The sequence below is a fragment of the Macrosteles quadrilineatus genome, unplaced genomic scaffold (genome assembly GCF_028750875.1).
Source record: "Macrosteles quadrilineatus isolate MER2022 unplaced genomic scaffold, UCM_ALF_1.0 Scaffold_5__1_contigs__length_97177068, whole genome shotgun sequence".
NCBI classification, from domain to species: Eukaryota; Metazoa; Arthropoda; class Insecta; order Hemiptera; family Cicadellidae; genus Macrosteles; species Macrosteles quadrilineatus.
Genome location: NW_026542598.1, coordinates 82232994 through 82257397, shown reverse-complemented (window position 1 = coordinate 82257397; position 24404 = coordinate 82232994). Strand labels below are relative to the sequence as shown.

The following is a 24404-nucleotide window of genomic DNA, read 5'->3' as shown; positions in this document are numbered from 1 at the left end:
CCATTTCCATTAAATGTGCTTCTAAACTGCTTGAATGCTTCTGCTTCGCTTCTTCTGCTTCTCCTACACCACGAGAAAGTCTGTTACCATAAGAACAGACCTTCCGTACATAATCTCGCCCATTTGGCGAATTATTGGTGTAGTAGTGCACGCCATCGATCTCTATTTTAGAGATCGATGGTGCACGGGTGCACGCACGGCCGCCTTTAACTCCAGGCCTCGGCCTTCAAAGTGGCAACATCACAAGAGGTGTTGTAACAGCTGTTTTGTTTGGAAGTGAAGCAGCTAATGGTATTTGTGTATTAACGAAATATTGGTTACTGGACTATGACAATATTGACTCCGCTTAAAATGTACATAATAGATTTTTAATTCATATTGTTTCGGTTTTCAATTCTGTATGTCTTTTTTTCAATATTTTAATAAATTTATGTTTATAAATTTAAATTGAAATCAATAAAGTGTGAATTAATGAGCTGATATCACCTGTCTGCCATGTTATCTTATGGGACGTCTGTCACTGAACAACATACCACTTGTGGAGATGCCAATTCTACCAGGCCGCGGCCTGTAGTTAAAGGTGGCCGTGAGTGCATGGTGGAAGGAAAATACTGGTGTAGTGTTTGTGTTGAGGTTGAGAAATATTCACATAATATCAGTTACCTACTATGATTACAACGTGCAAAACTAAAAATAATATGGTTTTGTTTTATGGCGATTTTGAGATTTATAATAAAAAAATATATAAGTCTATTAGGTATTTCAATACTCAAGCCAGTTACGATTGTTATTTAAAATTGTACGATAATTTTTCGTGAAATACGATAATTTAGGACCGCGTGTACGATATTTGACTACGGCCAATCTGGGAACACTGGTCAGGAACGTCTGTTTGTCAGTCAAGTTGAATACAAATATTGCAAATGGCTACAGCCTCTACTATGGAGTAATAAAATGTGATGTTATTAATTTTATAATGGAGAAGTTTGCCGTGGATCTTGAAAAGGTTTTGGACGAGTTTGAATATAATGAAGGTATGCTTTTAACTATTCGATTTTCTATTAGATTTGTTCAAGCATTCATGGTTTATCAACAGATATTCAATGTGTTATTTCCCTGTTCCAGAACGAGAAGAAAATATTTCTGTTGCATCAATCAGAAACTCATCACATCCTGCTCTTGGTTTAGGGGCTTTGAGACAGGTATGTCAAATTTTGATTACTTTTGTAGAGAGACGAATTCCCTGCGCCAATTTGGGAATACTAAATTAATGGTTAGACAGTGTAAATTAGGCCTGGTTAGCTTATGACTAAACTTAACTGCACAATAAGTACAGCTAGTACTTTAGTCAATGTTAAATAGCTAGATAATAACATCAGGTAAGTAGGCCTACAAATAAAGACCTATTTCCTCAATTCTTAGCTTTGTCAAGTTTGTGTAGCTTAGTTGGTAACGTGTAGGCCTAATCGGACAGCCAATAGAGTCTGCTCAGTAATACACAAACAAGTTCTAAAAAATTAGAGCATAGGCTGTACAAAAGATTACTTTACATTAATTTTCTTAAGTTAAAAAAAAAACATGAGTTAACTTAGGCCTAGGGGGCCTACCTTGATTAAGCTACTGCTTGAGTAGGCTTGTAGTTGAATTAAACCAGGAAATAACACAGGCCTACCAATCATTTGTTTGTTGTTGTCTGCCCTTCCCTTTTTATCTAGGCCTATTGAAGATAGACCTAGGCTTAATATAGGCAAAACAAACCTAACAGCTGATGTATCTTCAATAAGTTAATCCAAGTTCAATAATTAAATGTCCAAGCAAGATCTTTTCCAGACCCAGATTTCATTTGTCATTGGGCTGAGAATTAATGATGCTATCTAACAAAAAGGTCGACGTTAGATGTAGAAACAAGACCAGGGTTTAGACCATTCCCTTTCAAAACGTAAAAAATTCCACTGGCGTAAAAACACAAAATAAAATAATACCAGTAGGCTATTTAAAATGTGGTTAAAAGCAGTTATTTAATTGAGGTTCCTGCCCTTAGGAGAGGGTTTAGGCAATATAAAAACTGTTATTTTCAGGGAAGTTTCAAATCAAGACATATCATTCTAACGGTTTATGTGTGTGGCTTATGATTTTCTCAAAAGTTGAGATCCGTTTTAGCTTATAATAATACCTATATCTTTATTTTAGGCCTATAGGTAGATGGATAGGACTATTTTTTTATTCATTCCAACGGACATATCCGTTTTAAAACTAAGTTTTTATACAAATCAAAGATGTATAAAACTCAGGTTGACAGAAATATTGAATTAAGCCATGAGATTACAACAGTTTGTTGTTTCATTGCTATTTCAACTATCAGAAATCAGAAATCAGAAACTTTTTATTGCCGTAATTTGCAAGGTACATGCATATGACAAAGTCAACAACAAATGAGGTTCAAGTTTAACCAAGAAAATAAAACTAGATCCGGTAAAACATGAATAGACAAAACATTTGTCTGGGCAGTCATAATTGTACTGTCACCTAAATATATCAAAATTTAGACTACCGTAAAACGGGGTGACTTGAGCCCAAAACGCAAGAAAAAGTTTTGAATTTTCGTTTCAGAAAACCTAAATGATTTATCAAAAGGTTTTATATATCAATTTGAAGGTTACCTAATTAGCTTTCACCACAAACGATTCCAATTATTTTAACTGTCCATTTTAATAATTATAAAAAATAATAATGTTAACACGTCCGAATCTGAATTTCATTACGTTGAAAAAAGGTTATCGGCACAATGGGTATTTGCACTTAAATGAAAATAAAACTATTTTTCCCCATTTCATTATTTCCTTGACAACACAAACATGTTGAAGCATGTTTGATTATGTAATGGTTTAAGTCAGTATGACCTGGGTTTACCTTATTATGACCAAGTTTGGCAGATTTTGGGGTGACTTGAGCCCACCTGTGTTTAAGTGTTACCGTAACGTTTGTTTAGTAATGAAATAAGACACTTTCATTATTTCATGTGGTCTAGTAATTGGAAATGGCCAGAAAAGGTAGATGAGTGCTGGTACAGCAAAGCAGAAGTTAAAGGAAAAATAGCAGCCCCCACACCCATTACCGCCAGAGGATCTTTTGCCGTTCCAGAAGTGGAAAAGTGGCGGTTAATGGACAAATACATAAAGTAGAACAAGTGCTTTTACTAGTGTAAATAGTGTGTAGATAAAAAAACAATTTGTTATTTTTACATTTAGTTAGTCTATTAATGACTGTCAAAATGTCTATTGTGACGTTTTCTATATCAGAGTGACGAATCGGTTCGGATTAACTAGAACGAGATATTGGCAACATTTCATTTACAGAAAAAAATACTTTTTTATATTTTCAAAAATTGCTGGTGGACTTTTTCTGATTAATCATATTCAGATCTTCAATATTTGGTAGGTAAGTAAAATTTGTTAAAATGTTTCTGTAAATTTTTTATAAATTTGTTACAGTTTCGACGAAAACTTTGTGTTTTGTTTTACACTTACCGTCATTAAACCTAAAAAAACAGGAATTTTTAATCTAAAAAAATACCAAAATAGTCAGCTATATATGTGGGTTCAAGTCACCTCATGGGTCAGTGCAGTGGGTCTAGTGCATTAGAATAGCATTGAAATATAATAGCTGGGTTCAAGTTACCCCGACCAACGAGGTGACTTGAGCCCACCCATATTTTATTTTTTTTTTAATAGTTACACTAACTTTAAAAAAATCTTATTCCACACATTTGTAGAATAGACCAAGACTAAGTTTACTGTAAAAGATTTATAAAAAAATACTTAATGGGTTTACTTTAATGAACAAGCAAAGTTCAAAAGTGGGCTCAAGTCACCCCGTTTTACGGTACATACAAAAATTCTATTTCCTAATCAACAGTTGTTTTCTGTAAAACATTGTCTCTGTTTCAGTATGAGATACTAGATATTATTTGCTCCTACATTCTAGCCAAGAAGGCCTATATAAGTTCTAAGCCTACCTGTGCCGCAGCTCTCAATTCCTGTTGCTTTAGATGATTTTTCAAAAAGTTTTAAGGGGGGTTATTCTTTATGGGTTTGGGTTGAATTTGGAATTTTTAAAATCTTTGTTTATAATTAAGTTACGTAACTTAACTTATTCTGATATTGAAAGCATAGCATATACGGTAATGATTGGTCCTATCAAAATATAAATTTATAGTCATAGATATTTGAGTTAAAATACTGTACTAAGTTTTGGTTTAGCATTTTTTTTAAAGCTAAAGCACTTGATAGATTCTTTAGATAGCCTAGGTAAAAATTGATCGATTTAATATACTCGGATACGGTACCAAAGTTTTTCCTCTTCTTAATATTTTCAGTTGTAACTGTTTTAATACCGTAGTAAGTTGGTCCTTTCATTTTCAGGTCCCAGTGGTCAGACCTCCCGCTGCTAGTTATAGAAGACCATCTTTTGAACCAATCAATCTCGCAGATGCCGATTTTGCAGCCTCTCCGCCTAAAACTCCATCTCTTAACTTTAACCTAGGAACATCAGTCACTGAAAGACAAAATGCTGATGAAACCTTTGCTTTTGCTGGGAACAGAGCCCAGTTTAATAATAGAAACTATGTAACAGACAACAAATTATTATCAGCATTAAACAATGAAGCAAATATTAAAAATCAGTTGTTATCAGAATCAGAAGATGAAACCACTAAAGAATGGCCACAACCTCATAGTTCTATTACAAACGATGAAAAACCAGACTTGCTCGAATACAACAGTAAAAACATAGATTTTAGCACCAATAATTCAGAAATCCATAATCAACTTCCTGACATAACTTCAGTGAGGTCATTGGATCACGAATCAAACAACAACCAAAACGAGAATATCGCAAGTTCGTTAGACCTGATATCGTCCACTAGTAGTCAATTTGCTGCTGAAATCAAAGATGTAACACTTTCGAGTGATACTTACGAGTCAGGTAAGTCCAAATACACAATTCTCAGAGAAAATCATCTAAGTGAAAATGGACCACAAAACATTGCTCAATCATATGAAAGTGTAAATGTTCCAGAAAACGAAGAAGTAAACAGTGTGGTTTTGAATCCCAGTGTTTCAGATGTCAGTTATGAATATTCTAGTTTACCATTACATTCAAACATTACACAGGTATTGAACAATGTGAGTGAAAATCCGGAATTGAGTAATATTGTTCCATCAAGTTCACAAGAGAAAGTTAGTGCTTCAATTTCCTACAATGATAACAGGAGTATTGTAGTTACGACTGGAGAAAATCTTGGAAACGTAGAGGTTAACGTTGATAGTGAAAATATTTATAGCTCAAAAACTGATACCGCAGAGTCTCTACAACCAATAGGATTCAATGATTATGCAGATGTTTCGGAAGGTGAGCTGGAGGAATATCTGAAAGATTTGGAAGAAATGGAGGAAACGGTTGATTTCAAAGATTTAATTGTACCTGAAGAGTGTTTGAAAATTGAAATCACCAATAATGCAGAAAATAATCAGATGTCAGTTGAAATGAAGACAGGTGAACGTGGTTTTCCAGATTACGTACCTGTTGAAAGTATCAAAATAAAAGAACAGGAAAACATTGTAAAGGATGATATGACTAATGTTATCTGTGACGTTCCGTCTAAAAATGTTGTAGAAGGGAAATCCTCAATTTCAGAAAGAAGTAAAAATGATATTACAGAAAAATGTGAATCTCCCGTTTATCAGTCGGACGATTTTGATACATCTACTAGCAGTACTCCACTGATATCTGAGAATGAATCAACTAGCGAAGAGGTTGATAAGACTCAGGGTAAAATATTTCTTAGTGAAGTAAAATCAGACGAAAGCCCAGTTAGTGAAAAGATTACATATGTTGATGTTCCTACAAGTAAAGATAATCCTGAAAAAATTAGTACAAATCCATTCTGCAATTCTAATCCTTTTGAAAGCTCTATGTCTAGTAGTAGAGAATCCACAAAGGATGTTGGTGGTGGCACAAATCCTTTCGATGACGAAGACAGCGGCTATATAAGTGAGAAGATGGAATCAAAAAGAAAAAGTACAAATCCTTTTGAAGAAGATGATGATAAAAACATAACCGCTAGCAGTATTTCTGAAACCGAAGATCCTGCCAAGTTGGAAAATCTAAAGGAATGTTTAACTCTTACAGTTTCCAAACCTAAAAGTAAAAACGAAAATGAAAAGGCAAAACTCAATAATTCTGCTTCATCCGCTTCACATAAAGACAAAAGTAAAATAACTAAAGAAGAAATACCGACTGTTGAACCAGTTCGTAAATCTTCTCATACAAATGGTACAGACAAATCCGTAAGCAGTAATTCTGAAACTCAAGTCCCTGCCATGCTGGAAAATCTGAGAATGAACGAATGTTTAACTCTTGAACCCAAAAGTAAAAATAAAGAAAAGGAAAAGGCAAACATAAATAACTCCGCTTCATCCGTCTCACATAAAGAAAAAAGTAAAATTACTAAAGAAGAAGTACCGACTGTTGAAACCGTTCTTGAAGCTTCACATACTGATGAAAATACAGTCAACAATACCAAGGAGTTGAGAGTTCAAAACAATTCTGAAAAGGAGTCTTTACCCAGCACTAGTAGCAGTCAAGAAAATCTTCCTAAAACACTGGGTGGTTCAACTAAAATGATCCCTATTAAAACAGCTACTGAGTCACCTTCAGCTGAAAATGTAGACGAAGCTGGTGTGGTAGCGGAGGAGGAAAGACCTCCGAGGCCGAACTCATTGGAACTTCCAAAGAAGATAACCGTTGAGGCAGCCGAGCCACAATCACCTCCTCTACTATCACCTCCGCTGTCACCACCTATCACAGGTAATTCACTTTGGTTAACTTATGAATTTGCTCTGTAATAATCAAAATTTCTAAATCCACGATTAATGCCCAGTAGTCTTGATTAAATTTTAACTTTGACATCCTGTGAGCTTTGCCTGTTTTACAGTTAATTATGAAAATTAATTTGGTTATAAAAATAAGTCATTAAAATCTACTTCAGAAAACAGCTGTAAGTTTTACTATTTATTTTAAAACAAAAATATGCATCATTTAACATATCCCGTTCTGTCCTTCATTATTGGGCTTATGATAATGGCCTTGGCTGAAGAAATAGCTGATTTTAGTCTGTTTAATAAAATTACACAGATCACTCCCTTCTTTACTCGCCCAGCTTTCATAATTAGCTTAAAATTTATTAGGCTAACAAACCACTTTGTCCAACCAGTCTATTTAATTTGTATGAATCAGCTCACTGGGATTGTACAATTAAAGTAATGTAAAACTTCACTGTAATTTTTTACCCCACCTGAGAACGAGAACTTAGTTTTAAGATCAGCGATGAGACGGATATATACAGTTGCATATAAGATACATGACTTGGCAGGCATGTATGGGACAGATTCTCAAAGATTTGTGGCAATGGGATAGATGGTTTGTTACCTTTAAGCCTAGCCTAATACATAAATCTAACCCAAAACCCTTATAATAAACATTCATAACAGTAACTTAAAATTCCTTAGAGGCTAATGACAATCTTTGATTTATCCTCTATAAGAGCAATATTAATTGTGAACAGCCGCTGAACAGTAGTTATTTACCATCCCAAAATATTTGTTGAAATATTGTGTGTCTGTGTGATTGTAATTTATCTAGGGAGCTATGAGATAAGATATTTCATTTGTAGTTTTGCTAATGTTATAAGGGTTAACACGGCTAGTCGTTCATTAGAGGCTAGACTCCAAAGACTCTTAATATGCCTTTGGTAAGATCGACGTATTGAAAATAGGTCTTCTACTTATTAGTACCTTTGGCAGATTTTTGATATCATTACGAGTGTTTAACAAAATAAATCCTGCCACAGGCCAGTTGGCAAGAGAGTTCGGCCCCGAGGACCGACGGCTCGGCAAGATTCCTCCGTTCTGGGTGCCTGACACAGACGCACTCTCGTGTATGCAGTGTCAGCAGAAGTTCACCGTCATCAAGCGACGACATCACTGCAGAGCATGTGGCCAGGTAACACAACAACCTCTAATTCTAACTTAACCTTAAGCTACAAAAGAGTGACTTGTTTTTTACACACAAATAAAATTTGACCATTAAATTTTCTAATTAATCTAATATTTATGTCTATGTTAGTGTCAGGATTTTAATTTATTCTTGTGTTGTTTGTAAAAAATCAGTTTTTTTGTGTTTGAAGTTTATCAATCACATATTTATTTATGTTATGTCAGAACCAAGAGCCAATCTCTTGCAAGTTTTGATTGCTTAGTAACATAGCCTCCACTAATACAAGACCGTGGTGAGACAAAAGTGGCGACACCGCTGTCCTGGCAAACCAAAACAGCTGTTGTGCTGTAATTTATGATTTAGCGTACATGTGCAGTGTTTATGTTTAGCCTACATGTTTGTTATTACTTTGGCAATTGGCATGCAAGTGTGTCACGGCAGCCTTGTATCATAGGAAGCTATAATAAACATTTTTTGTTGTCTCCTTGAGCTAACTAAGAATGTTTCGCTTTGGGTTTCGAGATTCGATTAAATTTTGGTTTTGAGATTTAAAATTTTTGGCTATTATGTACAACATATGCTTAAACAATTTTAGTTACTAAGTTATTAAATTTTATCGCTTAAATGCAAATGCAAGGTTTTCTAACACTACCGGTATTTGCTCACCGTCTTTTTCTTGTTTCTAGGTATTGTGCTACAAATGCTGTTGTAATAAAGCGAGGCTGGAATATATGAACTTTACAGAAGCAAGGGTTTGCCATCCATGCTTCACTATACTAGAAGCCTGTAAGTTGAATGTAACAGTTTTACTTTCTTTCTTTTTGGTCCAATTATCCAATAAAAAAAAATATTTATGGTAGAGTCAACTCTTATCTAAGAAAATTAAATCCAGATGCTTAAAGATCTGCAATACAAGTTTACAATACATAACATTGGAATTATCCTGGTGTAGGGCTTTCAAAGAGTCGATAGAGCTTCAATTTTTAATACTACTTTTTTAAGGTAAACTAGCTCTATCCCTAAGACAACTCCTCATTCCGCCACTTGTAGGTTCCCGTTGATAATAAATGAAATACATACATGTTAGTATGCGTAAAAAGATTCTCTCTTCACGGAGAGGTATTAAAAATCCATTGAAATACTGCCTCATTTCAATTACAGTGGAACCTCAATAACAAGACCCTCGATAAAAGTCACCCTTTATAAAAAAATTTCACTTTCAAATTCCCTTCAATTTATTTGACCCCTAATCACATTTTATTGCAAACCTCGATAAGAAGTCAACGTTGATAACAAGTCTTATTTAACTACCCCCTGAGAGTCTTTGTTATTTAGGTTCTACTGTAGTTAAATCAGGCAGCGGAAAGCAAAAAGACAGCACTCATTGACCTGCTTCATAATATTTGATTATGCTTCAATATTTTCTACTCCATCAATTAAACAATCTAAAACTGATTTTATTAACTTGGATTAGATAACAACTGGTTAAGTCCAAACAATTACTTATATAATCTCATAAGTAACAAGCCTAAAATTATCTGGGCATTCAACCAGCTTTTCTCTCTATTAAACATGGTGTTGTTTTTGTAAAATGCTTTTCAACCGTACTATTCATAGTCTGACAGACTAACAGTTGTTTACCAATTTGTCAAGGCTATGTTTACACAAAGACTCAACTCTAAGTGAATACAATTGGGTTTGGTTGATAGAACCAATAGTGAGTCGTGCTACAACACTTAATGGAATTAATTGTAAATTAATGACGGTTGATAAATGAGTTACCAACATTTGGTGTTATCTAGCCAGCTTAGTTGGGTTTTAAGCTTTTATAACTGTCCTAAATTGAGACAGAATTGTTTTTGTACATTTAGTTGACAAACAGTTGAATAAAATATACACCATTGTTTCTATCTATTTAATGAAACTGAATTGTTTATGATAAGAAATTTTAGCTGTTGTAAATAAATTCTAACACCCTTTAAAAAAATAAATTTTTTGGAGATGTTGTGTTATATTATGTTGCCTAGTTTATTCAGTGTTACATACTATGTGTTAAATTGATTTTCAGAATTAATGTTTCTACCTCTTTATTGATTTGCATTAGCATAAAATATCAATTTATCCTAAAACTTTGCATCAATTTGTCGTTACTAAATATTTTGTGTCTTCACATTGGTTCCCGCAATTATACAGGGCGATTGATATAAGTGTGCCAGCCGTTTTATTCAAAAACTATAAGAGATATCAAAAAAAGTTAAATAGCAAGTGCCTTGGATTTTTTATTTAAAAAATTGTCAAGTAAAAAAAAATATTTTAGCCGCCATTTTTTATTTTTCTTATGGAACACCCTGTATTTTATGATGTATTCCGGTAGAAAATGTGATTTTAAGACAATTTTATTCTTGTCATTTTTTTCATAAACCTAACCGTTTCATAGATAATATTGGTTAAAGTTTTGAAATTTCTGCATGAGAAAGAATTTCGATAAAGACCTAAGCAAGCATGCCAGCTGTTTTATTAGAAATCCATTCAAAATTTCACAACTTAAACCATTATTATCTTTGAAACGGTTAGGTTTATGAAAAAAATCACAAGAATAAAATCGTCTTAAAATTACATTTTCTACCAGAATACATCATAAAATACAGGGTGTTACATAAGAAAAATCAAAGTTGGCAGCCATATTCGAAAAATGGCGGCTAAAATAATTTTTTTGACTTGACTACAATTTTTTAAATAAAAAATCCAAGGCACTTACTATTTAACTTTTTTTGATATCTCTTATAGTTTTCGAATAAAACGGCTGGCACACTTATATCAATCACCCTGTATGTCTGGGCAGGTGGAGACTGGTATTGTGAAGTCTGATTCCAGGGGGATAAAAATTATCATAAGTATGGATTTGCTTTACTGATTAGCTTGTGGTCCCTGGAGTAGCTTTAAAGGATCTTTTTTTTATAGGTCATAAACTTTTGCTAAGAAGGCTAAAGGTTTAAAGCTTCTTGTTGGACATAAACTCAACTTTGCAGATATGAATTTGTTTCTTTTCTTTAGGGTTATCATTTTCATGGGTTTTTGTTTGGTTGCAGTGAACGCTTCGGAGGCGTCTAGTCCTCTTGGTCGTCAGCCAAATCCTAACAACCCCATGGAGTATTGCTCCACTATACCCCCGCTGCAGCAGGTTGCGGGATCACTCCATCAACCTCCGCCCAGCGTGATGGTGCCAGTTGGAGTCCTCAAGCGAGAAGGTAACTTTTTTCATATAGTGAAAACTGTTGTTTTTAATACATGCTCATGGGTCTAAAGAGGTTTTTAAAATACCTAGGGTTGAAGATATCAACTATACATTTTTCTTAAAATAATTCATTCCATAACTATTATGAAATTTTAGTTCTGAAAAAAAAAAATTGGCCCATATTATTGTACATTTATAATGTTCTTGTTTTTATCAATGTGTCAATAGCATATTGCATTACAGTACAAAATACCATACCACACTAAAAAAATTGATTACACTAATTTAAAATTGTAAAAAATTAGTCCAATCTGATTTTATTACTGCATTGGATCAGTAATAGGTAAGTAATAACTGTTGCAAAAAGTAACAGGGTAACATATCTTTGTGAATGCTAGCAAACCAATGTAGAAACTATTTGGTATAAAATGTACAATGTTTGTAGGTAGGAGCAGGTCAGAAGTGACGAAACAGGTGATGTTCAGCGATGGGATTAGACCCGGAGGCGATCTGACTGAGTTAGACGGCTCGTGTGAACCGAGGATGCCTTTCCGTCGACCTGGTCGACTCACTAAACGAGTTGGTACCCCTCCAGGTAAAATTTTGTCACAAATTATAGAAATATTTTATATTTAGAAAAATGATAACACTGTAATTTCAATTGTTGGTCTAGTACAACTATTCCTTAACTTGTAGGCTCAAGTTATATTTTATTTGAGGTAAGGATGTCTGCTGTAGTAGTTACCCCGTAAGACTTCTGTCTGTGGTTGACAGTCGGGTTCAAATTCAGCCAATGGCCAATTGTTTTTTTCTTTGTGATAATTACATTTTGTATTTATCTAATAATTACAAAAACTATCCACAGGTGGGGTTGTTTCACCGTCCATGCGTCGGGTGCTCGACCCGTCCACACTTAGCTTCATCCCAGCCGAGGGCGACTCTAATCTACCTCCGATGGTGTCCAGGGTGCAGGGCGAGATCACATTCTCTGACCTGGAGACGCCCATCGCCCTCAACCAGCCTAACGTCAAGTTTGCCATCAATCGCAACCTGTTTGTCATCCTCAAACGGGTCATGTGTAAGTGGAAAGTGTTTACGTTCTTGATAAATATCCTTGACTTGCAAGGCTATTTCACTAAGTTTGTTCTATATAAAATTGATATTTGTCAATTTTGGGGTAAATTTAGGGTAACTTATTTCATTTGACGATCAACCTACCGAAAGCCTTTTGTTTTGATTCCTTCTCAAAACTTTAACAATTTATTCCTAAATTGTATGATTTTAGGATAAGTTTTTTGTAAGATTCATATACCTTACATGCCTATATCAGTTTTATTTCAAGAAATCATCACATATGAGTTGGGTACAAACATACATTATTGTCATAGGCCTAGATATATTGTGTCCGATGTTTTGTAGGACCCAACAATTTTTGCTTCCTCAGAGTTGTCATGATTTTTTTAATACTGAGGGATCAGGACGTTAGTATCCTCCAAAATGTTTTACTTGTATATCTAGAATGAATGTACGTTTTTATGTTTTTTTTTTAATGTATGATTGTACTTGACGAGTCCTGGATACAAAAGCAATAAAGAAATTTAAGTGAAACTTACAAAAACTTATCTAGGCCGACATTTATTTTCTGTACATTCACTTCAAAAATAGTCAACTAACACATTTGCATTTTCTAATGTGGGTAAAACCGAATAGAAACATGATCTGAAAAGCGTCACTAGCTAAGTTGCAGCCTACAATGCAGGTCCTAAATGATGTTTTCCTACGTTTCAGTGGACTGCTGTGTGAACCGAGAGTGCTGGTGTTTCAGCACGGAGGGTCTCGCCTGCGTTGGTCAAGACGAGATCGTGTTCCTACTAGAGTGTCTTCCCGAGGAATCCCAACCCCCCAAAGATATTTTCCTGCTAATCAACAACCTGTATCAAGAAGCGGCTAAAGGTGTGATTGTGTTCTGTTTTACAAACATAACTCAATAAGTTAACTTTTTTTAACTACACAATACACTTTGGAATATGAGATAACTTACTGATAATTACGATTTAAGAAGCAAAGAGGGAGCAAAAAGATTAACCTGCACCAGGACCACTCACATCGTGTGATAGGCCTAGCAACAGTATTAAATTAATTTTCGTATCGTATTTGTTTATTTATTTGTGTGGGTGTGACAGATATGTCGTATATATGTCACCCTGACAACGCCCCATTAATGCCAAAATATATTTAGATCATTCAACTGATCTCTACAACAAGTTGGATTACATGACGAGTTAAATTGAACCATAATATTAACTTGTCAAAGAGCTGTTTTTTTTTGTGCAAATAAAACAAATTCGCAAGCAATTAGCTTAGCCCAGGTTAGAATATAAATATCAGTTATTTTCCTCTCTTTTCTAATCTAAGTTTGTGTAGTATTATAGTTATTCAAACTGCTCAAGATAAGAATCTTGAAAGATCCCTACTGTTTCTTGCCTAAACATCCTCACTGTTACTTGCCTAAGATCCTCGCTGATTCTTCCATAAATTTTCTCACTAATTTTGCCTAAACATCCTTACTGAATCTTCCCTAAACATCCTCACTGAATCTTGCCTAAACATCCTTACTGAATCTTGCCTAAACATACTCACTGAATCTTGCCTAAACATCCTCACTGAATCTTCCCTAAACATCCTCTGGTTCCTGACTAGTTCCTGAGCCAGGATGGTTTGTCAAGGACATTGTTGTGCGTAGGGTCTACAGTCAGTGAGATGTCCTTCACGCCAGCCACCCCCAACATGCTCGGCTCTAAGGACCACGGGGGGTTCCTGTACATCAGGACATCCTACCAGTGTCTGACGCAATTGGTGCTGCCCAACCCCCCTTACCTGGTGGCACTGCTTATAAACAGGTATTTTATTAGCTTTTTTAAAATAATGTCTTCTATTACAACCCTACCTATGTGGCCATTTAGACCTCAGTAGGCTTTTGGCCTCACCAACAAGTAGCCACATTCCTCTGCCTTCCAGTCATAGCTTTCCTGTCTTTTCGCACCTGGTCCTGCCATCTTTGCCAATGTTGTCATTCTGGCCGTTTTCCCCAAGGGACATTTTCAGACTCCATTTTTTGTATTTCGAATCTTCTTCTCTTAACAACATCCTTAATCTCAGTCTTCTACTTTTTATTTGCCCTACTAGTAGTAGAGGTCAGTAAGATGTCTCCTTGTTTAAGAGAATCATCATTGATACCTAAAATATTGATTCGGCAAAGAACGCTTGATGATTTGGGGGTTTGCCTAGGTGGGAGACGCCATGGGCTAGACTGTTCCCGCTGAGGTTGGTGCTAAGGCTAGGCGCTGAGTTCCGCTACTACCCTTGTCCTCTGGTGTCTGTGCGCAACCGACCTCCGTTGTACACTGACATCGGTCACACCATCATCAACATCTTGGCTGTAAGTTTAATCCGCAGTGTATGTTTAGTTCTAGTAGTATCTGTAAACCTTAATATGATTTCATGTGAGAAAAGATATATTTTTATTAGAAGAGTAAGTATTGAGTTTTGATGTGACCTAAAATTTTAAAGAAAAACTGAATATCTTTTTTTGTCATACTGCAGCAAAAACAGCTGTTTTTTAATGCATGCTTTATGGGTCTAAAGTAGCATTTTTAGTCTCTAGGGAGTAAAAATCAGCTGTTGTAAATTTTGACTGTGGCAATCGTATTGATCAAAATTATTTATCAATTTATTAGGTAAGGTTTTAGCCTATTGTTGTCGATCGCTCATTGCACATGTTGCAAATGTGCACTATTTAAAAGAACATGAATAAGTGAATAGGTATAAAATTCTGTAGCTTACGATCCATGTAGCCTACCTGTTTTATTTAGATTTTTTCTTGCTGTTAAAATTGTTTGTAAAAATTTGTTTTTAACGCACAATTTTTTACTTTTATAAATCTTATGAGATTGAATAATTAATTTTTCCAGGACTTCCGTAAATACTCGTACACGTTACCCAGCGTGAGGGGTTTGGTGATTCACATGGAGGATAGACAGACCACAATCAACATTCCTCGGAACCGATATGACCAGGTGAGTCTAATAACACCCTAAAACGCTTTCTATCCGCACCTCGTTAATCTGAAACCCAGGTTAACAGAAACCATCATAAAATCAAAATCAATTAGAAAATGATCTAGATGAAGAGAATTGTCCATCATTATGTGAATAGCTTGTATGGCATGGCCAATAAAATGTAATTTTTTTTTGTCCTAGGACGCTAGGCACGAGCCTGGGATTGTTTTTCACATTATTTCAGGCTAGACCTAGAGGTTGCGGCATTATCACTTAGAGATATAATCCATTGGTGACTTTGCGGGGATGGAAACAGGGGACTGAAGTCCCGCGCTCTAACCACTACACCAGCTCGCTACCCCACAAATAAAATGTAATGGAGCAGATGGTGGTGACATAGATATATTTCAGAAAATAATTGTAAATTATTTCAAGAAATACTTTTTTCTATAGCCTGCAGTGAAAGATTATGAGATGTCAGCAATTGATATAACATAAAACTAATATTGTTCACCTCTTTGAATACACATAGTCATTAAATTTTTACAATTCATTACCCAAAAATAGTTCATCCAAAATTGGGGTTTTAGTTTAAACTAAACAAAACCGTTATGGCTATTAAGCTATTAGTTTCTTTTTAGGATTTATGTCAGTGTTCCTCAACCAAACAATATCGGTTGAACAGGTTGTCCGAGCGTTGAACAACTCCAACGACAGTGTGTTGGCGTTTGGTGCCAATCTGAGTCTAGCGGCCGACTCACACCTCGTATGTATGCAGACTGCGGAGGACGAGAACACTGCGTACACCACGCAGGCTATCAACATTCACAACAAGCCTCGTAAAGGTCAGGGTAAATTCTTGACTTTTTACTAATATAGGTTTAAATTACCTGTTTTTCTGTCAAAACGAGGTTTCTGACTACAGCTGTTTCATGCTTTTCAAAAATAGCACATCTTCAGGTCCAGAATGTTTTGCTAATCCCTCATGTAGAGTTCGTCAAAAATATAAACAAATAAATAAACGGGACACACATACAGATATGACACACACGAAAATATATTTAATAAACTGGTCGACCAGACGCTGATTCACGAGACACGGCGCCGGTGGAAGGTAAGTCGCGACTCACAACTTACTTCCACGACTTACCTTCCACCGGCGCCATGTCTCGTGAATCAGCGTCTGATCGACCAGTTATTAAATGTATTTTCGTGTGTGCCATATCTGTATGTGTGTCCCGTTTATTTATTTGTTTATATTTTTGACGAACTCTACATGAGGGATTAGCAAGACATTCTGGACCTGAAGATGTGCTATTTTTGAAAAGCATGAAACAGCTGTAATCATCATACTACTAAACTGATCGTTTTGACAGAAAACAGGTAATTTAAACCTATATTAGTTTACTCAGACGATCTAGAGGCCATTCCATCGTGAAACTTGACTTTTTGTCCAAGTCTTTTCATCATGGCATTTTATCTTTATATCATGTAAATCATTGGTCACTTTTACTGTTGATAAATATCTTTTAGACAGACCTGGAATTATTTTGTTTTTAAATTTATACTGAATATCAATGTAGGATACTTGTTGAGTAACAAAAAAATATATATATATAAAGATAAAATCGGCAGGAAGTGACGTCATCAAGTTATGGGACCCCGGTCACTCATAAGTACCGAGGAAGTTTCCACAATGAGAGATGCCGGTGTTCCATAAGCACTGTTGAAGTCGTTCACTAATTCACCCACTAATAATTAATTCAAATCTTTCACAAACGTGCCATCTATCTATATATTAATAGGCAAGCATGTTTCTTTAAAACCTTTTTTCTCAGCTCGTGTGCATCGTAGGGAAAATCTACGCATACTGTTAGAAAGCTATTTTCCTGTAGGTGTGCAGAATCCCTATATAAATTAAAATAGGCTCAAAAATAAGCACAAAAAATGAATTTAAAATTTTGAAAAATTTAACATGGATATTATGAGTTGCCATGCTGGTGACGAAATAACAACGAAATATAAACAGAAAATCAAAACAAATGGAAGAAACTTCAATCACATGTTCTATTCAAAGTGTGGAATGAAAATAAAGAAGTCTGTACATTAAATATTTTTGGTCGAGTTTCGACCACTGGACGACCTCTAGTATTTAACTATTATATGTTAAAATTTGTTATATTTACTACCAAAGTACAAGACACCTACTTTTATAAAAATAAAGATGTGACCAGACGACAGATCCCGCTAGCGTATAACGGATTGTACAAAGCAAACTGAAAAGAATATTTCTAAAACCCTAGCAAAAAAAAGATTACACATTTTCTGGTCTTGAACATTCGTGGTTCTCTAATAATTCTGTCACTGTAAATAAGTTTATTTATTAATAAATCATGATTTTAATTTTTCTAATTTTTTCTTTGAACCAAATAGTTACTCTTCCCAGAAAATTGTAAACCACTCTGTTTTTAATCATTGTATCTGCTAACCTTTTCTGCAATCGAAATTACATCCGGAATTCAGAATTGAATCCACAAGTTTAATATCAGAATAGAACTATTTTGGAATCGGTTACTCCAATACTCACAAACTTGTAATCTCTGTTACAGTGACTGGGGCCAGTTTTGTCGTATTTAACGGTGCCCTCAAAGTGCCAGGGTTGGCGGGCAAGTCCAACATCGTAGAAGATGGACTGATGGTGCAGGTGCCAAGTGAGACGATGACAGCTCTCCGGACCGCGCTGCGTGACATGCGCGACTACACCATCGGCTGTGGACCCAACGCTGAGGAGACAGTCGCCTTGCTGTGGACTGCAGATGATACCAACTTCAACATTGGGTGAGTAAACGCTTTGTTGAAGGAAGAGTGAGCTGGTTCATATTCGGCCCAAATGTTCAATTATTGGTTAAATATAATTGTATACTATTTATATCGGTAGGCTAATTATATTTAATATACTTTTTATTTCGGCAGTGCTAAACCAGAGGGGAGTGCAGTTTTCTCCCAGAGGGGAGGTAACTGCCCGGTGTCAGACCCGGCACTTCAGGTAGACCACAGTTATGGACGACTGGTAAGCGCCAGCCCCTTAGGGGGAGCCTCCAGTGACATTCCCTCCATTCAGGGTGGGGGGGGTGTTTAGCTCTCAGTGACGCCGTTAATTCCGCCTCTCCTCAACTACCTGTAACTGTGGTTGTGACTGAGTCCTACCTGTTGTGTTCGACTGACATTTTGTGAGGCATATCCTCGACTTTGGAAGTAGCCTCGTCCTGGGAGGTGAAATACCTAGCCCCCAGAGGGGAGGTAAATGCTCCGTGTTGGTATCGGCATTTTCAAGTTGGCCACAGACATGGTCGACTGGGCATCGGGTCCCAGTGACATTCCTTTATCCAGGATGGAGGGGTGTTTAGCTCTAGGAGAGATGGAAGTACATCATAATCTCTAACCTACCTGTGTCTGTGGTACTTTGGGCTTCGGCCTGCTTGTGGTGTGCGACCAGCATTCAGTGGGCAAATCCTCGACTTTGGAAGTAACCTTTCCTGGAGGTGAAAACGGGCAAGTACCCGCAGCTCACGGGGACACTCAAGGGCAACGTAACTTTCCGCAGTGTGAGGGCAACGGTTTGTAGGTACTTATGCAAACCTATCCCTGTCTCTGAGCACGGACGGTATGGTTATCTTGAGTGTGGGGGGTTCTTCCCGGAACCTCAATTGAGTCAAGGGTGTCGCCACCTCTGGTGGATAGGTTCATCCGGGTGGGTCCCACTTCTATACCTGCCTCCTTTTGGGAAACCCTGATGGCCTGGCAGTGATGTTGGGTCTGACGGGCAAACGAAGTAGATCGGGTGCTGGGTCCGAGCCCGCCGGGGGTATCTGGGGATCTATCGCTCTGGATATCTCTGGTTCCCAGCAATGGGTCAGGCCTCGATCGGGCAGCGGTGTAAATGGGAGATTGGGGTTCCCCCCGTCAGCGTGCTGATGGTCCCCTTCCTCCTGGCTATTGATGGCGGGTTCTGCCTGTCAGGGATGAGATAGGTCCCGAGTGTTGCTTGCACTAAATGCGTCGGGGCGCTCTACTATGGACCTCTAGGTTCCGACCTAGTGGAACCCAGGTGGAGTGACGCTTAAACAAGCAGCCGGAATCCCTGGTTAGGATTGAGGGGCAACCTTCTTTCCGAAGGGTCTGCTTCGGCAGCCGGCGAGCCTGATGACCTTAAGTCATCCGCCCGTGATGTGCTAAAGGTTGATGCGTAAGCTTCGGCCTACATCATGGGGCCCGGGTATGTCCTGAAGGATAGGTACCGGGTAAGCAGTCAGGGGGCTTCGGCTCTCATGACAACAAATCTAAATCTAAAATCTAAGTGCTAAACCAATGAGAGATTTTAGTAAGGTCATTGTAAACCTATTTATAATCTGAAATTGGAATGAAATCCAAATAAACTTGCGCTTCATGTCATTTCCAGAGTGAAAAGCAGTATAGATGGGAGGCCTTTGGATGGAGTGCCTTCTATTAGAGTCCACAACGGGACGGACTACTCTGGCGGGACTCGTATTATCAGATGGACGGAAGTATTCATTCTGCAGGTAATCTAATTGTTTTGATTTTGAGAGAACAGAAATGTTATATTCTATATGAAATAGTCAATAATGAAATTTCAAGGGGTAGAGTTCAGCTAGCTTACCTGGGAAAATTGGAGTATATATTTCAACTGAAGGTCACAAATAATGCCAATTTTCCCAACATACGACTTTTTTTATATAAAATCTTTTCTAATATGGCCTCAGTTGGTAGCACTGATGATTTCTCTAGTCTTGAACATTATCTGACATTTTCTGAAATTTCTGTTCAATCCACTCTCTGAAGAAGTACTTACTCCTTGTGAAGACGTTAATTTATCTCATGGTCATAGGTATCTTGGTGAGTGTGATTATTGTGCTTGGAAAGTTCTTAATATATTTTATAGGTTATCCAACTATACAGTTGTATGTTTTCAGTGTGATGACTCTGAACACTCGAGCGAGCCTCTAGACATCAGTAGACTGTCTGAGTCCATCGCCCGAGCCACCTGCCTTGCCCTCGTGCCGCTTCTGGACCTGTTGTCTGCCGCTTCGTTTTCTACATTAGCTGTACGGACAACGATACATCCAGACAATGTAAGTCTTGCAGTCATATCGTTAGAAGGCTTGAATCCAGTGTTAAAAGTTATTGCCAGTTTCAAAAGAAAGTTGAGCCACCGATTGTGTTGATTAGAGTTACTGACATTTGTCGAATATGCCAACTTTTTTACCAAACTGAAAAACTCTCACTAACACACTCTGTGAGAGAGGGTTATCAAAAATTTTTTTATAAAACTGGCTTAAATTTAAAAAAATATAAATTCAATTAGGCCTGCAATTAACTGTAGCCCAAACTTGTACTTATTTAGTTTAACCATGGATAAAACTATGGATAGATAATAACTCTTGGTAGATTTGTCAACCTTATGGATCAGCTGAAGCCAATTTGATTGTTAGTTCTGTACGTCGCACTTCGCACTGTAGAGGTTGTGTTTTGTTTACAATTTGTTTCTTGTAATTTCAGTACCGTAATTTAAAACATCGTTAAACCAAAACAATCTAATCATAAACAATGACTGGTCTCTTAGTTATATAACCAAACAGTAGAGCACAAATCATGAAAATATCCCTACAATAATATTAATAAAATTTTGTCTACACTAGCGATCAGTGTCGATGCACATGAAGTAGGCCTAATCACAAAAAACAAGCTTCAAAATTTACAATGGGATGAGAAATCTACTTGTGGTGCTTAGTCTATGGTTTTACTGACAAATAATCAATCACAGGATGTAATCTACTCATCATTAAACACTACTGGGCTAAATAAAGACCACAACCTGAAAGACGCGGATTTCCGGTAATAGCAAAAATGAAAGTCTAGTACTGTCTACACGTTGGTAAATCACTCATATGGGTGTCAGATTACAGAGTCAGACTATCAGCTGTTTTTGAGTACCAACTTTTAACAAAAGTTTTCTTCTGTTTTTGTGCAGGTCGGTTATGAGGCTGGTAGCAATGGTGAGAAACTTCCCCCACTCTACATGAAGAGTCTGGACGAAGAGTTGATTGCAGTAGTCCATCAGGCAGCGCTGGCGTCACAAGACAATCCGTGCGTGCTGGAACTCGTCTTTAGGATCATGGAACAAGGGTAGGGTGTATTTCTCAACTGGGTTTTAAGTCCCGTTTTTAAAACTCGCTAGGTGCTCAGAGAAAATATTTCATCCCTGGATTAGTTTTTAAATTCGTATTTTATAGTCAGTCAAACTATAGTGAGTGAACTAGCGTTCTCAATATGTCTAAGCCTCTGCTTTAAAGCAGATTTGTCGAGAATTCGGGAAGAAGAAAGTACAGTAACATGAAGAGATTAATATTACAACATGCATTGTTTAGATTGTAGATTGAGAAGTTTTGACAGTATTGCAAAAACGTTTTCGTGTTGTAAAATGCCATGTTCTCATACTGGTTTTGTTTACTAACAATTTTATCTTTCGAAATTCAATATTATCGTCAATCAACCTTATTTTAATGATAAATCTGTACAGAAAACATTTTCTATTGATATAATGACTTCAATGCTTTAACAATGTCCGTTCTAATATGAATTGCCTTCATAATCTCATTAAGAGGGAAAAAAACTACTGTACAGGTAAATTTATTTAAATTTGCTATTTTTAGGTTAAAAATACTATCGATTATTTCCCGTTACTTTCTTATTTACAGCTTTAAGCCATTTGTAAAATATTTAGTATTCTAGTTACCATATGTTAAATATTGATCACAAATATTGCATACATTAACTCTTTACCATATGTTTAGTATAAGGTTAAACCAGTGCACCTCTTTATTGTTCAATTAAAAATTTGATTAGAAGAGGAAAATTTATTATTAAATAGACTACATATATGGAAGCTAAATAATCATTCTTCAAATCTAATTTTTTAAATCAAATGTGTATGTCGTTGAAAATGTTTATTATGCCTACATTTAAGAATTAGTTGGATAATTTAAATTTCTAACTTTATTTTAAAGCTAGTTTTGTTTTTAAAATCATTGTACAGAAGGTACGTCAGGTTTAGCTTGATCATTTTGTACTGAAAGGATTGTCGTTTGGTAGTAGATCTTGGTCCGGACCAAATTAAATAAGCCTTTAGAGTTAAGAGTAGATTGAATAGTCTTAGGTTAAGTTTTTGTTTTAAATATTGTTAAAGATTTCTGGGCAGCTCTAAGCTTTATGAATTACGTTTATCACCAAATGTGTGCCGTTTTCAATCACGATTTTATGTGACAACTTGTTATATTTATGGATGCATATAAAAGAGGTATCAGTTGATTAAATCATATTTTTTCATTGTTCCTTCCAGGAATGAACACTAATATGGAAGGCTACTTTTTTGTAACATTTTTTATTGAAGGAATGGATTTGTCTTAGGTTTGTGGCAACGAAATGAGGTACAATTAGTGTTTGAATTTTGGACAGTAATATTTCATCCAAATTATCAAATCTGGTTAGCCTTAGTGCATAACATAAAGGTTTTTACATCAGGTAATTTCCTTATTTAAAAGAAATGTTTTTAGTATTAATACCAATAATTTATAAATTGATGTTGACATTTGAAGTGAAAACCTAAACAAAATGTTTATGGGAAACAATTATTCAAATTTACACACTATCGGAAAAGGATATTTAAATTGGTTTATGTGTACCTCATTACATTCTTGCTTGGAACATTGTTATAGAATTGCAAATTAACTACCTTTATTTTGCATTATCACAAATTTAGTTTTCGATTTTGGATGTAGCATCTCTTTTTCTATCAACATTAATACCCTTAAATTAACTTGCTCATTTTCAACAACAATTTTCACAACAAATTACAGCTTTAAATTTAATTTTAATCTAGGTATTTAGATTTAAATATTATGAGTTATGCATTGTGAATATAATTTTACATCACGAGTAATTTAAAATCTCAGATTTAAAAAAAAATTGATAAATATTTTGAATAATTGTAAGTAACAAAACAAATAAACTACCATGTTATTTAACCCGAAAATTGACACTGGCTTAATACTTAGGGTTTATTACTAAGTAATATTTTCATTACTGAAATAAAATGTCCTATCCAATTGTGAAGATTTTAGGCAGGATCGTTATTGTTCTTTTGCTCGTTTTATGAACTGTTTTATATCAATATTTTATCTGTAGTGTAAATAATTATTTTAATAATTTGCTAAAATTAGATGCCTTACTAATGTGATTTAAAATTAATGTTTTTCGGGAATTTCCTCTCGGCAAGAAACTTTTTATCTTGTATATATCTCTTGTATGAGTTGAACCTTAACTACGAAAGGAAAAGATTGTGGATTAAAATTGGTGATCAGGTTGTTAACTATGTAAAAGTAATGTCACGTTAGTTTTATAAACGAGAAGAGAAAAGGAATTGTATATAAGAGGGTTTATTTGAGATAAAGTAGGTTTTTGTATATTCTACTTTATAAAACATGCATGTAATGTCAAATTGAAAGTGTAAAGGATTGTATAGTCATTATTACTAATATTTATTGTTATATTATAAGTGCAATAAACAAAAATTTAAACCTTTTGACTCATTTTAATTTATTTTCCAATATTTGTTGCTAGTTTTAACTACTTAGGTAAGAGATTGTTTCCAGAGTCTTTATACTAAAAATAACATGTCTACAGTGCAGCAAACCTGCAGATTAAGCAAAATTCCATTTGCCTGAATGGCTTTTGCTGGTCATTTTCTCTGAAGCAATGCCTATTTGAGATTTGGAAACTATTAAAAACAAAGAGTGTTACTAAAACAGACATTTAATTGGATACAACAAGTATAAAATAGGGTTTTCACATTAAAAACAAAATATACTCAAAAATCAATAAAATCTAAATAAACAATATAACCTAGTGACTAAACATTATGGTAGTGGTTCATTCAATTGTTGTTAATAAATCATAATAATTGTGTATATGTACATACA

General features: G+C 35.6%; 1 protein-coding gene across 1 annotated transcript; it reads left to right on the top strand.

Moving 5' to 3' along the window:
* Positions 1-917: 917 nt before the first annotated feature.
* On the top strand, positions 918-24006 carry LOC128994233 (zinc finger FYVE domain-containing protein 9-like). The gene is made up of 17 exons (XM_054418636.1): positions 918-1034; positions 1126-1202; positions 4422-6867; positions 7910-8061; positions 8742-8841; positions 11145-11303; positions 11736-11885; positions 12156-12368; positions 13079-13243; positions 14034-14190; positions 14579-14729; positions 15262-15366; positions 16034-16193; positions 17958-18186; positions 19808-19928; positions 20340-20498; positions 21398-24006. The coding sequence occupies exons 1-17, from the start codon at positions 977-979 to the stop codon at positions 21554-21556; spliced, it is 4761 nt and encodes a 1586-aa protein (XP_054274611.1). The 5' UTR covers positions 918-976; the 3' UTR covers positions 21557-24006.
* Positions 24007-24404: the final 398 nt, after the last annotated feature.